The sequence below is a fragment of the Microtus pennsylvanicus genome, chromosome 17, assembly GCF_037038515.1.
Source record: "Microtus pennsylvanicus isolate mMicPen1 chromosome 17, mMicPen1.hap1, whole genome shotgun sequence".
Classification (NCBI taxonomy): Eukaryota; Metazoa; Chordata; class Mammalia; order Rodentia; family Cricetidae; genus Microtus; species Microtus pennsylvanicus.
In genome coordinates this window covers 18850527-18868776 of record NC_134595.1, presented here as the reverse complement: position 1 = coordinate 18868776, position 18250 = coordinate 18850527, and the positions used below count along the sequence as shown (strand labels likewise).

Here is an 18250-nt window from a genome sequence, read left to right as displayed (position 1 = left end):
CAGTGAGGGTGAAACTGGAAAGAAAGGAGCAAGGAGAGAGCCAGGAGAACTGATCCTAGACAACCCTTTCAGGAGGTTTAACACTAGGGTGCCAGAACACAAGGAAGAGAATGGGGAAGGTGAGGAGGGTGCTGGGGGTGAGGGGTACCAGATGGCGGCAGCAGGGCTGATGCTGGACCAATGTAAGAGTTTTGATTCAGGAGAATCACTCGGATGTTCTCTTAAATGAGTGGACAACAAGTTGCACAATAATCTAGTTCACAAGATTCAACTTGCCATTCTTTCTCAGGCCCCAGGGGCCGAGGGACGACTTCTTTACGTTTTCTCCTACCACAGTGACTGCAGTACATTTATTGATGACTAACATACATGACAGAATTGAAGGACAAAGGCTCTGCTCTCTGAAAACCTTAAGAACAAAAGAAACACGATTCTCAGAAGGTAAGCAGGGCAGGAGCAGACAGCTTGTCACTGAGTGTTGGGACCTCAGTTTTCCTTTCCAATTGTAGAGAGCCCTCAGTCTCACAGGCTGGTGAAACCAGCCCTGTTGGTGCTTGGTCAAGGGTTAGTGAGCTGCCATTACCCCTTCTACAGCTAAACATAAAAATCACAATGCTATCCAGCCTCATTCTTTCATAGTATTACTGAAGCCAATTCGAAGCCCCAAGGTGAATACTGACTGTGAAGCAATGATGCTGGGGGGGGGGGGCGCCTTCAGGCAAACATGGCATAGGGCTACTGACTCTACAGTATTTGGGGGTGGGGTGGGGCTGCAGACGCTCCTTCAGTTTGTGGAAAATAAGCTAACGTTTTCATTTACATCAAATCCCTAACAAGCAGCTATTTGCAGCACTGACATCTTACAAGATCCTACCAGAAGTCGATCTTCTCCAGAAGCAAACCCTAGTCTTATCTGGATCCTGACTGGCTTTTGATTGGCAGGTCTTTACCCTGCTCAAAACAGAGTCAAACAAATATAAAACCAAGTGGTCCTCAAGGTTTTGCCTTCCTCTCTTTCCTTTTAATGAAACAGAATCCTGACGACTGAAAACACATTCTATTATTTTGAAATATTGCTGCATGTGTCTCAGGAGACTGTTTTTTGTTTTTCAGATCTTAGCATGTAGCTGGGTAGTGGTGACACTGAGCTTTAGTCCCAGCATTTGGGAGGCAGAGGCAGGAGAATCTCTAGTTCTAGAGTTTGAGGACAGACTGGTCTACACAGTGAGTTCCAGAACATCCAAGGGCTACACAGAGCAACCCTGTCCTGAAAAAAACAAAACAAAGCAAAACAAAAACAAACAAATAAACAAAAAACAACCCTTAGCATGTGCATTTGTATTCAGAGCTAGAAATTATGATCCTGCTAGGGCACATGATGACTCTGTCATATAAAAGATTTCAAAGTAGGAATGCACACAAAAATAAGAACAATAGTTATACTAATGATAACCAAAGCTAATTTTTATTTCTTGTTTATAGTGAACCTGACTTGTGCTCAGTGGTTCACTCTCATTTCAATTACTCTTGTATGACCCTCTGGGGCACAAGTTATTATTGTGTTTCAGGTCACTCTAGGTGAGTCCGAGGCCCGAGATTAAGTTCTGAAAGGTCCTAGAGGTGGCAAAATGACAGAAGTGAAAAGCTAGCAGTATGGCGCGGTGCTGACCAGTGCTGCCTGGTCCAAGGAGGTCCACCAGTGTTTTCTGATTTAATGGCTGAGCTCGGGACAGGAGTATCAGTGACATTCGGCAGCGGGGGTAAACAGGATGGGAAGGAATGGAGATGGGAACACTTGACTAGAATGAGGCTGAGCCAAAGGCTTCTCCCTGTTCCATTACCAGGGATGATCAGGAGGGGGCTGTAAAATGTGTTTTAAAGTGCTGCTATGCGAAAATCACCTGCGGAACTGTTTCATCAGCAAAAGGAAGATGCTGATGTTTCAAGCAAAGACTTCTACCCAGAGCTTGGAGCCCCTGCCACCTCTACCTCCCACCACCTCCTCTCGCCCCTTTTTTTTGGCATACAAGGTGGGCTGTGCAGTGACAGGTGTCTCAAGACAGGTTACACAGAGTAGGTCAGTCAGACCACTTCTGCCTTCGTAGAACAGAAAGCAAATTTTTTCAATGTATTTCTTTTTTCAGCAAGGCATTAATTTTAAATTTTGGCTCAGGGCGATCTGAAACCAGCTGTGCATACGTAGGGGGATAAGGAGAGCCCGGCAGGTACTCAACTTTGTTTCATGGCTGAATTGCTACCAAAACAGTCCTGGACACAGTGCCCCACAAATTATTTTTCCCTTAAACTGATTTTTCCAGTTAGTTCTATGTATTAGTTACAGAACCGTCTATTATTTTCCCCATAGGGCTTTCCTGTTCACAATTCCTAAACAAGCTACTAAAAACCCCATTTTTTTTCCCACAGAAATATTTTGGTTGTTGAGGCCTTCTTGTCCCATAATTGCCTTCTGAGAAAAGCAGTTCAGTGGTCAAATTTTCCTGAATTAACTTGGGCACACAGTACTGGGCCCTCTGTATCTTACGGCTGTAACCAGAGCTCTGGCTGACTGGTTCCTATCACTTGTTTTCCACATTAGCCATCTCTCTGCCACTTAAATAAGGAATTCTTCGCGAGAGTCAGGCTTTCTTACATCCTAGAGAAATATTATAGCAAGGGACCTTTATCAAAATAAATCACTATTTCTCTCTTCAACTGAGAATTTCAAGAATTATGGCAGACAAGGAAGATGGTCTTGGGAAGTGAATTTTTGATAAGAAATGAATTAATTTGATTATTTTCATGCTTTGGACCAGTAAGAGCCAGCCTCCGCTGGGCCCCTGGCCTGCAGGCAGCTGGGTGATCAATAGAGGCCACAAAGGCGGCCCTCCTCCTCCAGCAGCCTCCCTGATCTCTGCCTGGTGGACGCTTCACGCCTATGTAGTTCTAATTTATGTCAAGCAGCAATCAAAGGAATTCCAGGAGGCTTTGGTCATAGGACACTGGAGTGGACCTTCACAGTCTATTTATGTCTAGTCCTGGAGTAGCAGGGTCCACACAGCCTTCCAGACCTCTAGTGGTCCAGGACACGGCAGCAGCAGATGGCAGCTACCTGCCTAATGGTGATGGGTGGTGTGGGGGGGGGCAAGGCAGAGTGGCCTAAGGTATAAACTGGGGTACATTTTCTCCTAGTTTATAACTCTGCAGGAACATAAGAACTAAGCATTTTAAGTGAAAGCGTTGCCAAGAGTGGCTCCCTCAATAACGCTCTTTAATGATACCCCAGACGCTGGCATTTTCAAATCAAATGAACAGTGTGTAAAATTAGTTCTGCATGAAGTTAAAAAAAAATAGAAAGTGAAAGGGAGCTTTTAAAAGCTCCAGCATTTCTCCATCCAACTGCTTTTCACAAGGGTTTGGCATTTGAGAATTGCTACGTTTATGATGTTATTCACTGCTCATAATTCAGGCCTGTGTCTCCAAACTTTGGTATTAACACACACTGCAGAGGTTTCCCAAGCCAGCCAAGTTGCCTCTGGCGAGGTCTCCTTTTCCAGCCAATGCCATTCCATTGTGCCCTCTCTCTTCTCATCAACCTTGTTACCCCAAACCTTTTTCATTAACCTTGAACATTGCATTTCCATTTGCCCTACAGCTTTCCCATGCGCTTTTTTCCCTTTCAGTTTTGTTCTCTATCCAAATTGCCTTGTAAGAAATAAGGAAAATATCATAAGAAACAGATCTCTAAAGTCTAGAATTCACTGAAGTCGTGAAAACAATTTCTATGAACAAAGTCACCACTGACTGTTTATGGCTGTGGAAGCTAGAGTAAACACATTGCTTTTATTTCAGTCCCATCGATTACCTACGTACTTTTAACTAAGTCACTAAATAAATGTAAGTCAAACTGATAGGTGATTTCAGGTCAGCTCTAATTCCCAAGGTCAAGTAAGTCTTTGAACAGTGACTGAGAGTATAAGCTCCCCCCAATTCATCAAAGCAGTCTCACACAGCGTTTTCTTCTCTTGGTTTTTACAATGCATTAAAGTTTAGGAGATTATGTGGCGTCAGCTTCAAAACCTTTTAACATGCTTATCCATCCAGTCATCGGAAAAGCTACTCAGAGCCTTCTTAATGCACTTCCTAACTTTACAGCTGCGTGGGGAAGGCTCCAGTGGTTGGAGGGCCGGGGGGACGCCTCCCCAGGACCCAGTAGTGTTGCAGCCAAACAAATTTACTGCAAATCTACTTAGACATTGATAATCCGTGTACATGCTTTTTCAGCTGCAAAGAATATGTTTGATCCTTTGCATCTGGGGGTCAGGAGAGGAGACAGAGAGAGATATTGAGATTTTCCTACAGCAAATAAAAGACATTTTGTTATGATTCTTATAACCTCTTAGAAGCAGAAGTAGGGGAAAGTACAAGTTTGGCTAAATATAGCCTCCAAATTAAATGTAAGTAGTACCGAATGAAACCTATATATGAAAGAAAATGCAACTAGACTCTACCAAGTCTTTCTTTTCTTGAGACAGAGTCTCACTATGTAACCCTGGATGACCTGGAACCAGCGTCTATGCCTCGTCTCGGTACCCCCCACCTCAGTTCTGGGACTATAGGAATTCACCCCAATACCCAGCTGACTTTGTGATTTCTAAGGACCAGAGAACTCCAGAACATGATGGAGAGACTTACAAACTCACTGACATGTCTCCCCAGCTCAGGGATCCTGCTGGCCACATTCTTGGCCAGGTGTCTAATTGTGTAACAATGAAGTCTCTTGGCCCTTGGCTGGCTCCAGACGGTGTGCCAAACAAGGTGGGGATCGCTAACTAATGACCTTTGTTAGTGGTTAGCAGCACTGGTTGAGCTATAGCGACACAGTGGTACGCACCACTTTGGTTGACGCTTTGTTGGCTTGATGACCAATGTTGGGGACACACAGCAGATCTCCATGCCGTGGCCCTGCTTTTACTGTTTCTTATTTCTACTCCTGTTTGCCTTTATTTCTCCTTGCTAGTTTCTCAACCCACATCAGTGTCTTATGTTCATACTTTCTTCATCTCTGTGTGTGAGCAGATGGGTTAGGAACTTTACTCAAATGCAGTGTTCCATGGAGACATTTGTTTTTTACCAGTGAAATGTGTAGAAAGTGATTATTGGTATCTTTCTACAGAACACAGAAATTTAGATGTGAAAAATCTACAAAGGTATCTTCTATAGTTTGAGTATTTTATTTCCTCTTTAAATTTGCTTTCAAAATGTGATGTATTATATTCGTGTGTGTGTATTATATTCGTAAACACACATACCACTGTATGTTACTATGTCATTAAAAAGAATAGTAATTCAGGGTATTTTATATATGATTGGCATTATCCTAAGTACTTTATATTCATTAATTTATTTAAATGTTCACAATTCTACAAGATGGGTACTAGGATAATCCTCATTTCACAAATGCTGCAAGAAGCTGAGCTCAGGATTACTCTACTATTAAGTGTGTAAGCCCATATCTGAACCACGCTCTGGCCCCAGAGGACACTCCCCTTATTATGGGCTGCTTTTCTTCTCCATGCAAATCTTTCTTCGGGTCTTGATGAGAATTTAAAGATGGATGACATAAAGCAAAATTGGAAATCTGAAAAACTACTTTAGTTTGGATTTTCCATCCAACTTTCTGTTCAATACTTTGCTTGCACGTCGTGTGTGGCTTGGAAATGTCTTCTGTTCTCATTGAAGCCCTCATGTTTGGCTCTGAGCAGACTTGAGTCTCAGGAAGCCAGACAGCAAGACTGAGCTCCTTGGGCTGGGCTGAACTGCAGCAGGCTAAGGCCAGACGGTACTGTGTCAGAGGCAACAGACTCACAGAGCCGTCCTCTGTTTGAAAAAGGATGCAGAACCGAACACAGAATAGACTGCAATCCTTAGGGACACCACTAATTGCTACGACCTCTCTATCTTATTTTGCAGTAATTTGTGCTTTTATTTAGTCTTTTTTTAAAGTCCAGAATTCTTAAACTTAAAATCAACAAAACGTTGCTTAGCCTAGGGGATGGAATAGTGTTCTAAACTAAGAAACAAGAACATAAATGGTTGTAATTTGTATCTGAAGATGAAGCTAATTTTCAAGGTACAAACTATAAAGAGGACAGGCTAGAAAGAGTGGCTCTAAATGCATTCACTTTGGAGTCCTTGGTTGAGACAGCATGGGTTTTTGATAGATGCTGAGGAGCTTGCCTATCACTGTTTTGTATTTCCAGAGATCTCCGCCTATTGCGGACCCTTTAACTGTAAAGTGACAAGGTTAGCAGCAGCATCCTCTCAGCCAGCGATGAGCGTCGAGGGAGACTTGCTCCGGCGGGTCTCAGTGCTGTTGCTAAGATACAAAGCAAGTAGCTTTCTGCGCTGGGCTAAGATACAATATAGTCTCTAGAACAGAACCAGCAAAGGTCTAGAGCAGTTGAGATTTTAAAACCTTGGAAACAACAATTAGATCTATTGTCAAAAATGACAAAGCACACAATGGATTTGGACCACTGTGATTTTTGCCCCAGATTTGTCTACACTTAGAAAATGTAGACAAATACATGGCCTTTGTTTGTCTAACTTCAGTTCGTGTGACAGATTTGTCCCTACTCATCGCAGAAGTGGCACAGACATGTAAACTGAAGAAGATGCCAGTACTTTGTTAGAGCACATCTCGAGGCACACCTTTTCAAAGCAAGCTGCCTCCTGGCTAAAGGCTGCCTCTGGCACTTTTAAGAAATGTTGGAATCATATGTCAAAGATTTTGGGTACGGAGCCTTGTTCAGGTGTCTGAGATTTCTCAGCCTTTACTTGGCATTGCAAATAAAGAACTAATTCTTTGATTTGTTATAGGGAAATCATGGAAGCTGCAGAGGAGAGAACATCTGCTCAGGGCTGAGTGGGCTGCACAGATGCTCTCTGTTTCCTTCTCCGTCTTGTTAGGTGCAGTCCCATTTCTAAACTCATGCTCAGTCCCTGACAATGGATGGCTCCATGGCACTTTGGCTGGGCCTCTGGGGACATTTCCCAGCGTGCGATAGGAGAGACAACCTGAGGTGCAGGTAGACACAGACTGGCTCCTTCTTGCCTCCAGTGGCCAGAACACACATGTGTGCAGAAATGAAACGAACACTTACGAAAAGCCAATTTGAGAGTTTGCTGTTACAGGAAACTTAAACTCTAGAATTTCATTTGTTAAACAGTATAAATCGCGGTTTGCAGCAGCCTCTTAAATTCTGCTCTGTGAATTTAGAGATAGGAAGCTAAATTCTACGATGATACCACATGATTGCCTCCTCCCCTTTAAGTACAAAAATCCATTATTAATCAGAAATACAAAAATAATTCCTGAATACTTTAGCAAATCAGGGCAAAAACCACATGGCTAGCAGTGTGCATGGGCATGTAGGAAGGAATATGGCGTTAAGCTAGCTACTATAGCAACTACATGCAGAAAACAAACAAGTCCATCTTACTTTATCACATCTCATCAGTCCCAAGTATCTCAGGGATTTGCTGCTCTGTGCAATCAGGGTGGCTCCTTGATCTGTGATTTCTTTACACCATCCAACGTCCACTGTCTCTATGGTCACGCTGTATCGCCCAATGGCGATCAGTGCTGCCGGGAGGAAGAAAGAAAGTCTTGACATTAGCAGTGTTAGGGAAACTACCTCCCACCCATGATTGACTACGGCTCATCTCCTCACTGAACCTGTTCCTGAAATGCTGTGTGCAAATGAATGTTTTATAAACTAAATTAAATTTGAAATGCTTTAAGAAAGCTTGCCCTATGACAAACCCTTGTGTGCGGTGAATAATCATTCTGTAATTTCCCTGGCATTGAATACAGTCTTTACCAGTTCACTCACCTCAAGGTCACCTATACTTTCAAGCATTCATATTTGCAGGAGACATAAATACAAGTAAATTATAGATGGAGCATTATAAAAGTCCAAGTGCTATCTAAATTTTATTCAAGGTAACTCTAATACTTTTGAAAAGAAAAAAATACTGACCACATAAACACCATTTTGAGGTGTGTTATATTACATGCAAATTTCTTCATGAATCAGTATAATTTTTTCCAGCTGTTCATTACTTGTAAAATATAAGAACATATAATACTTTTCACATTAGTTCTTCTTGGGCTGTAGGGAATTAAGAGTATATTATACATATAGCAGAATTTAATTGGTGCCAGGCTAAAGTGCAGCAAAGGGAATGTATTTGTTATGGCAAATTTCCTTTTCATATCAGAAATCTTTCTATCCATTTATAAAAAGAGCCTGCCATCTGAAAACCATGACATTATCTCTGATGTTCTTGGTTCTTTATCCCTGTACCACTACTAAAATGCAGATGTCTATACTAGAGTCTCAGAGGTACTTTAGTTACCCCTGAACAGCTCCACAACCCACCACCCTGCTGGAGCCACCAGTCAGCAAACGGGGTTCTCTCCAGGGACTTGTATGTGGTTTGATAGGTGAGTATGGCTCTAACATTTATGAAGCATAGAAAACAGATTTTAGTACCTGCAGCCAGAATAATGTTAAGATGTATTATCTGTGAATGAAAACCTTGATGCCAATGCCACAGACATTAAAAGGGAAAGAGCAATTGTTTGCTAGTTATTTCCTTATTCCGATGACACGGTTTGACTTCTGGAACCATAGAGGTGGGAGGTATTTTCTAAACTGTGCTGACTACATTTAGAAAGCAGAATAAATTTCTCATGTAAATAATACAACCCGGGAAATATCTCTTGGCAAAACTCCGGTAACCATCTCAGTGATTTGTTTTGTTTTTGTTTTTGTTTTTTTTAAAACAAAACAAAAAACTCTTATAACCAAACCCAAGGGTTCCTGTAACACAGTACTTACAGGAAGCCAATGTTTATAGAACAATAGCCATGATCCCAGTGTTTTCAATTAAAAATACCACAGAGATTTTTCTTAAGTTCCTCCTAACACCGGTATTCATTAACACTTTCCAATTGTGTGCATGCATGTAACAGGAGTAGCCGCAGAAAGGGTATCCTACACTAACCCCACAGGGTGTGCATGCATGTAACAGGAGTAGCCGCAGAAAGGGTATCCTACACTAACCCCACAGGGTGTGCATGCATGTAACAGGAGTAGCCGCAGAAAGGGTATCCTACACTAACCCCACAGGGTGTACATGCATGTAACAGGAGTAGCTGCAGAAAGGGTATCCTACACTAACCCCACAGGGTGTACATGCATGTAACAGGAGTAGCTGCAGAAAGGGTATCCTACACTAACCCCACAGGGTGTGCATGCATGTAACAGGAGTAGCCGCAGAAAGGGTATCCTACACTAACCCCACAGGGTGTACATGCATGTCACAGGAGTAGCAGCAGAAAGGGTATCTTACACTAACCCCACAGGGTGTCACTGGAACCATGCTGTACTGAACCAGCCCTGCCCTTGGCTGGCCCTGGGATAGCTGGCCTACCCCTCGCGGGAAAGTGGTCCCAGCCCTCACCACAGGTACGTACCTTACCCGGGCAGCACACTAGAACTGACCCTGTGGTCAGGGGTGCAGGACTAAGAGTGAGAACAGGAGAGCTGGTCCCTGACCCCAGGCAGTGGCATGGGTGAGGGAAAGATGCCCCCCCCTCCACCTCTTGCTACCTGTGGAAGGTGAGAGAGCCGGCCCCAAGGTCACCAGAGGGAGAAAGCTCACCCTGCCCCACACCAGCTACAACACACAAGAGGGCGGGCCCTGCACCTCACATGGGCAGCACACGCAACAGAGCTGGCCCTGCCCCCTCACATGCCCCTGCACTGAGTGTGTGTGACCTGGAGAATCAGCCCTGCTCCCTGCTGCAGGCTGCACTGGTGAGGCAGCTGACATAGTGCTGAAAAGCTCACTCAGGGCAGTGACAAGGAGGGAAGCTGGCAGGTGACCAACCCAGCTGCCACCCAGGCCCAGAACCAGGGCTATGAGTTTGCCCACCCTAACACCCACCACATCTATGAACTGCTGGCACACGTGAAGAGGATGAGCCTACAAGTATCCAAGAGGAGCCCCAATGAGAGCCCATTATCAGGGCTGCAGCAGAAACCAGAGGCCTTGGGCCAGGCCAGTGACTCCAGTGACTCCTGGCAGTGAATACTTGAAAGTCAAGACGAACGGACAGGCTCAAGGTAACCTGTGCGAACAATGGGCAACAGCACAGCCCCCACGGCAAGGTTCCTCTCCTTTCTGTTTCTTGTTATGTTTGGTCTTTGGCTTTTCTTTTAAATTATGTGTTTTTTTCTTGGGGGGTAGGGGACTGCTGCAAGGGTAGAGGTCAGATCTGAGGGGACAGGGAGATAAGTGGGATTGGAATGCATGATGTGAAATACACAAAGAATCAATAAAAGTTAACAGAATAAAACAAAACTGATTTTCTCTGGTATTGGAATCACTTTATTGGTATCCTGAAGATTGCCTCTGCTTAGGGAATTAGGAGGGGCTCGAATGCCATCCCTCCCAGCACAGCCTGTGCCTACTGTGCTGTTTACAAGATGGAAATGCACAAGTTGAGGGAGGCCCAAGGTCAGAAGATTGTGAACAGCTGTTTCTCTGAGACTTGAGGCTAGAACACAAGAGTCCTGAACTATCAGAAGAGGGTAAATCAAATGATACAAGGCACTCTCACAGGCTGCCATACAAGCAAATAAGGAGACCACAGCAGCTGCTGACCTGGTTTGAGAGCCACTTGTATCTGGAGTTTTCCTTTGCTTTTTTTCTCCCTTGTCCAAATTAAATTATATAATAAAGGCAGCAACTGTGGGTAACTCAGGGCATTTAGTTTTGGTTTTGGCCTTGCTCTGTTTACTGAAGTTATGCTTCAACTTCATTATTCTGACATAGCTCATTTCTTCAGTGAACCTCATGAGTGCTAAAGCATTTCTACCAACAGCTTATAGACTACCTTCCCATAAGTCAGGTTCTGGACTAAGGATTTCTGGCTAAGTATCTGATTTAACCCTCACAGTAAGCCTGTGGAGTCTTCTTATTACCACCTCAGAGATCAGCAAATCAAGTCACCTAGAGATTGAATAACTTTCACAATGTGTCAAAACAGTAAGGGTAGGAACAGTATGTGAAGATGGGAGCCAGCACCTCGTCCTGTCTTCTATCAGATATGTCCATTAGAACCACAGGGCATGACGTCATTCTAACAGGTGACATCCCAGTGGTGGAACTACCATGTGATGTACTGAGCCTAGGTGCTGGGGATACGGACAGAGCTCAAGGCTACTTTAGTGGATGTGAGGGTAGGTTGGGTAGCTGAGAATAAGTAAGCAGTCACAGTATCATGTTAATCCATGTCTATCCCTACTTCCTTCTCATTTTCCATATCTCATGATCAGAGTCACCGCCCAGTCATTTATTTCTCCTGGGTACAGCTTTCACTTATTTGATGGCCTACCTCTCACATTAGAGCAATGGCCACTATGCAGTGCAGTGTGCCCGGCACAGAGCAGGCTCTTAACCATGCTATAAAGGGACCCTCTGCGGGGGAATGACAGAGAAGCCTTCAAAGAAGAGGTCAGCTGGGTCTTAACAGACAGCCAAGAGTTCTCTGGAGAAACAAAGGCAGGCACAATGGCAAGAGTTCTGGATGGGAAAGCAGCCTGTCCAAGGGTTGAGGGATGAAAAGGGAGAGCACGCAGGTAAGTCTATGTGGCCACGCATAAACACACTCAAAGTGGCAAGAGGCACTGCAGAAACATTCCGTGAATAATGACAGATGCTGCGGCAAGACACAAAGCCTGCAGAGCAGGGTCCTCAACAGCACGAAGCTAGTCTCGAACATACAGCTCAAAACAAGTAAACGTGTAAGTAAACTCAAGTCTAACTGTCACAAGTGTTCTACAGAGGGCAGACTGGTCACTACAGGAATCAGTAACGACAAGATGCAAGTGCTGTTGGGATACCAGCTGGACCTGAGGTATTCCCAATGGAACTCTCCTTAATCCCTCCAGGAGCCTTACAGGACAACGAGCATTTGAGAGAAAAAGAACTCATGTTAAGTGGTTCACAAAGGCTGGATCTACCCAAGAGGTACAACCTCCTCCCACGCTGAGGACATTTTCAATTGGTTGGGATGGAGACTAAGCCTACTCTCTATGACACTATTTAAGACCCAAATATTATAGCTTAGGGATGGCCAAGTATTTAGCCTCTGTTGATAGCACTGGCTTAATGGAAAAGCCTGATTACTATATCTATATCTATATATTTGTATCTCTTAAAATATATAGCATCTTTGACAACTTCTTCATTGTAGTTCATGAGCTAGCTGTGAAAATGTAATAAAATCTAACTTTAGGTTCACCTCTAGCCACTGTATTTAGTAGATACCTGACCTCAGGGTGATATTTAACTTTTGTGAAACACAGCTTCTTCATCCAGATAATACAGATATTGACTGTATGTCTCATCTACTTCACAGGATCAAATGAGATAATGCACGTAAGGACTTTTTGCTACATAAATGTCACAGCTTGTTTGGAGTTTCTGCAAGTCATACTAGTGAGCAGTTGATATGCAATGGGAAGGCCTGACTAGAGCCCAGTGGTGCAAGTCTGAAATGCAAACTGCTTGAGAGGCTTGGTCAGGAAGGCTGTACGCTCAGCCTGGCCTGGCCACACAGTTCACGGCTAGCCTGGACAACTCTGGGAGAGACTACCTCAAAACTGAAAAGGCTGAGGCTATAGCTCAGTGACAATGCGCTTCCTTGGAGTGAGTGAGGCTCTGGACTCTAGTCCCCGTGCCACAAACAACGTCGTGAGGCTAGACAAACGGAAGGCTCCGAGAGCACTGTGTTCAGGCTCTGCGTCACTGTGAAGTCCTCGACTGCACGCTCTCTACTGCTGAGCATGGATGTGTAAATTGCACCTGTGTTCAGAGAACTGCAAATGTAAATATGTGATTGCTACTTACATCAGGGGCTGGTGACATACCACAACAGTATTTCTACTGTTGAAAAAATATGCAATACTAACTCCCTAATTCCAAGGAAATTTCAATACTTTTTTAATGTGCTAAATGCAACTAGTCAAGAAAGTTACATTCTAAGAAATTTACATAAGCTAGTAGTGATTGCTCAGTAATTTCTATGTTCACAAAGACTAAATATTAACCTGCACACCCAGAGGTATATAGAGAGCGGACAGCTGACTGCAAGACTGAAGTACACATGCACTTAATATTGACGAAGAAATTCCACTTCGAGGGTTCTACCTAGAAAATGTAGTTCTGGTAATAAAAAACCTACCTCTGCCTCCCAAGTGCTGGGACTAAAGGCGTGTGCCATCACCATCTAGAAAATACCTCTTTTTTTGTTGTTGTTTAGGATTTTCTGAACTATTGTAGTACTTTACATCATTTCCAAAATAAATATCAATATGGAGAGCTCAAAGAGGAATACTGTCACAAATGAATCCAACTGTACTGAGAATGAACAGCACAACCCGGGTGAATGACACAGCTACAATATGAGATGAGAGTTAAGAAATAGTTTGCTTTGGAAACAACGTTTTGACTGGATATTAAGATCATGAATTAGCAATGCAACAACTACTTTCTGTGTGATCTAGGACTGTTCGATTATGACAGGCAGTCTTTTTACTGTTAAAGCAAGGAGTCACAAATAGGGATAGCTGGAAAATGTTTATAATGAAGCTCCTTGCATTGAACTGGAATCTGAGTTATCTGGATGAACTCCCGTTTGCAGAACAGGTGATAAGCACGGTGGATGAGTACGCCTGCTTTAGCAAGTCTGTGCATATCCTTGGTACTTCTTGCTGGGAGAGCCTAGGAGCTATTGCTATTATCTGAATACCATTCATCAATAAAAACAGCTTACAAGAGAGGTGATTTCTTATAAAAAGGATTAGAGAAACTAAGTGTGGAACATCTTATGACATTAGAAAAAAGAAGTTTTAAAGGGAATGAAAGTACATCAAAAGGATAAAGTATCTAATCAGAGAGAATAACAATGGTCAAAGCTGGAACAAGATGACCACAAAAATAAACACAACAGTGTTGACTAATGATTTCTAAAAAAATATATCTATAAATCCATAGATATAAACAAATAGGCATAGATGAACAGCCCATCCATACAGAAGAGTTGCATTTAAATAATATAAACCAATGAGAGAAATACAGAAATATTATTAGGCAAAGACTACAACAATAATCATAGCATGACAGAGCAATAGATGCACAAACCAGTTAGTTACACTGTATAAGAACAAAATACTGGAATAGTGACAAAGGTAGTTCTCATTTACAAAAGGAAAAAACTAACTTTGCAGTGGGTAGTCGATCCAGAAGACAGGGCCTTAAACAATGATCCATGTGAACTTAACTATGCATAACATACACACACATTTGTGTCTCCTGATCATTTCTTCAGTATTCCTGAAAAGTAAACAATCGCTATCTAATCATAAGAAAACATCACACTGTGGCCAGGTGAGATTGCTCGGCAAGTACAGGTGCTTGCTTTGTAATCCTGGCAATCTGAATTTGATTCCTGGAGGCCATGCAAAGGCAAAAGAAAAGAACCAACACCAGAAAGCTGTTCTTCTACATCTACATGTGTGCTGGTATGCACACCTACACACACACCTCACACAATAATGATGATGATGATAGGCAACGACAAAAGTAAACATCGCAACGCAGAAGCCCAAACGAGAAACATTTTAGAAATGAACTCAGCAGTATTTATTCATCTAAAGGGCCAGAGAAGTAGAAATAAAATCCCAAACAAAGAAACAACAAAGATGAGCACATGGCCACAAAGCAGAGGAGACTACGGATTTTATGACAACTAAGTATAATGCAGAATACCAGACTGCATCCTGGGCCAGACACGGAGATTAGCTTTAAAAGCACTAAGATTGTGGCTAGAGAGATGGCTCAGCAGCTAAGAGCACTGGCTGTTCCTCCCGAGGACCAGGGTTCAATTCCCAGCAATCACATGGCAGCTCACTACTGTCTGTAACTCTAGCTCCAGGGGACCTGACACCCTCACACACAGACATACATGCAGGCAAAGCACCAATGCACATAAAATAGAGATAAATAAATCATTTTTTTAAGCCAGTAAGATTTAGACACGTTTAGTTGATATTCTTTTCACCATTAATTCTCCAGTTTTGCTTATTATAGCTGTATCTGTCGTCAACATTAGGGGTATCTGGGTGAATGCTGCATGTGATGCCTACTACTATTTTTAAAGTTTTTGTAAAATTACTATTTGTTTACTATTGTGCTATTATTTGTTTCAAAATAATAACTTACAGCATGGACAAATGCACGAAGGACGACAGTGAAGGAACTAAGCTGAGAACTACAATCTTCTAAGTGAAAGATCTGCCACATAAATGTTAGGACTAAAAATACATCCTCCCTCACGGGAGGAGGGTGAGTCATGCAAGCACGCTAACGAGGCCCTGCAGATGCTGCTGCACATCCTTCGCAGCTCTCGCTCCCGCTATGGAGCTGGGCGCTTCTAATAAAATCAGAAATGTCCTCATGCTTGAAAGGATAGGGGTTAAAATTTAACAGCAGGATTAACATCTTTCATGTAATACTTGGATAAAAGCCATTTGTAAAGAAATTTCTTGGCACACTTACAAAGAGATAAATATGAAAAAGTGCATGTCTCTGTAGATGTCACAGAGGCTACAGGAACAAAGAAATGACACTTTCAGGGACATTTGTTGCTGTGTTGCCAGTCCCTGACAAGACTCCCCCACCCACAGGGACTACAGTTCACCCTTGCTACCCGGAAGAGTCACAGTCTCCTACCCAAAGCACAGATGCCCAAGTGCCACCCCTGGAGGGTGATTCAGAAGTTGCAACAGCTCCTTGGATCCTGGTATGCAGCTGAGGGCTGAGAGCCCCTGGATAGACTGACCTACAACTCCGGCAAAGTCAGTCAACTCAAAACAAAGCGCTCACTTTTCCGGATGTAAATAGCACCCATGTTCTGACACAGTACTACAATGTGTCCTCTCACATGGCAGCGACTGGTTTATGATCCAACACTTCATAACCGCTTACATCTTGTCCACCTTATGCACTGCTGTAGTCTTGGTAGCTTAGCAGACACCGACTGCACTCAAAGCCAAGTTTTGCTGAGTCTGCTTTTGTAAATATATATACTTTTTACTTCCTTGCACCTACTTCACACACAGCATGTAGCAGGGTTTTCCGTGTCTTACAATTGCGCATCAAAGCACCTGTCTGTCTTTAAATAGGTTGTGAGCACTTTGGGGCATTGAATTTGGGCTATTTAGGAACACTGAATCTCTGAAAATAAAATTTTAAAACAAATTATTTTTCATAGCTATAAAGCAAGTGTAGAAAGTTTGCACATGAGAAACAGTGTGGCAGCCCTGGTCCTTCTCCAGCAGGAAGAAGGTTCATCCTGACTTCTCCATCAGTGGATTGGCCACTGTAAGAGTTTATACAGACAGAATTAGACAACAGTGCATTCTGGCTGTCTAGCTGCTCGTTATGTTTGTGAGGTACCGCCACATAGCTGTGTACGCTAAGATGGTATGTTCACGTCACATTCCCTCCAGTGTTATAAAGGGTCTAGTTTCTTCATACCACTGACACTGTTTAACAAATGTGCCCTGACTGTAGCACATAGCTGTGTACGCTAAGATGGTATGTTCACGTCACATTCCCTCCAGTGTTATAAAGGGTCTAGTTTCTTCATACCACTGACACTGTTTAACAAATGTGCCCTGACTGTAGCACATAGCTGTGTACGCTAAGATGGTATGTTCACGTCACATTCCCTCCAGTGTTATAAAGGGTCTAGTTTCTTCATACCACTGACACTGTTTAACAAATGCGCCCTGACTGTAGCACTCCAGAGGGCACACAGTGGGCGTGAATTGTCATTTCCCCGGGAGGAATGAGCTTGTGCATCTTTTCACCATATATAGGATGCTTTTAAATCCTGTAATAGATACACATCGATATCAATTAGGTTAAATAAGAAGGGAAGGCAGATGGTAACTTTTCAATGATTAGGCTACATAAAAGAATAATCTAAGTAAGAAATAATTTTCAATGTAATTTGAAGGAAATTGTTGCTAAAATAGACTTCTTCTGCTTTCAGAAACACGAATCTTAGGATAGGAGAGTGAAAGGAGAGGGTGAGAAAGGATATAGAGAACACCCCAAAGCTGTATTACACACACCACACACACACACACACACACACACACACACACACACACACACACACAGGCTTTGGTTAGGGAACCGAGATCTTTGCAAGTCAAGTACAATTGTGGCTAACACTGGAATCTGAAAACAGAACTGTCTCCCATTTTAACAATGCTGCACCTTGAGCCATCAATTTTCCATAGCTGTGTGTGGAGCTCAGAGTAGCAACGTACAAGCATGGCTCACCAAAGAAAGCCTACTGAGGCCTCTAACTTCCATGGCAAGGCATTTTCCTGCCCTTCACATCCTGAGACAGAGATGCAAAAATTATTGATAGGTTGCATATACTTTCTTTCCTTTCAGGTAAACAAGTTGGTAAAAAAAAATAAGTTCAAGAGATTTTTCTTAAAAAAAAAAGTCTATTAATGCATGAGACAAGGATTAGCGCCGTCCTTTGATTCCTATACATACATAATTTCCCAGGCAGAAACATACAAATATGGCTGGGTGTGTAAAAACTATTTCTGTATACCTAACTTCCAGAATGTAGTTAAGTGAGAGGTGCATGTAGATGCCAGTCTGACGCCCTGCCCTGTGCTCCACTGGAGGTGTGTCCTGGATAACGAACCTTTGCGAGGATCTTGACTCCTCTGACAATTCTCTATCGCATTTTAGAATCCAAAATGAAGAAGAAAAAAAGAGCGTTACTACTCTAACATTAGCAGAGAATGTAAAATCCCTGGTTCAATAATTCTGCTTTATTCCAACCTGCATAAATACATATATCAAAGAATTACATAGCCTTTTCAAAATATTGACATTATACTAGACTTCTTCACTTTATGAGAAGTGAATTTAGGTTTAGAGTATGTTAATTCACTAATATGGATAAGAACTTTAATGTCTGCTTACCTTCCTGAACTGAATTTTCCAGACTAACCCTAAAGACAGAGATATCGGTTCTAAGTAGGCATGAGCTACAAACATGTATGTGACTCCATGT

At 42.8% G+C, this 18250-nt stretch overlaps 1 protein-coding gene across 1 annotated transcript in view; it reads right to left on the bottom strand.

The window, feature by feature from the left end:
• The window catches only part of Fbxl17 (F-box and leucine rich repeat protein 17), a 472330-nt gene that overhangs the window by 16225 nt on the left and 437855 nt on the right, over window positions 1-18250 (bottom strand). The window contains exon 8 of the mRNA XM_075952216.1: window positions 7503-7645. Coding sequence (XP_075808331.1) covers window positions 7503-7645 — 143 coding nt within the window. The remainder of the gene's footprint in view (window positions 1-7502; window positions 7646-18250) is intronic.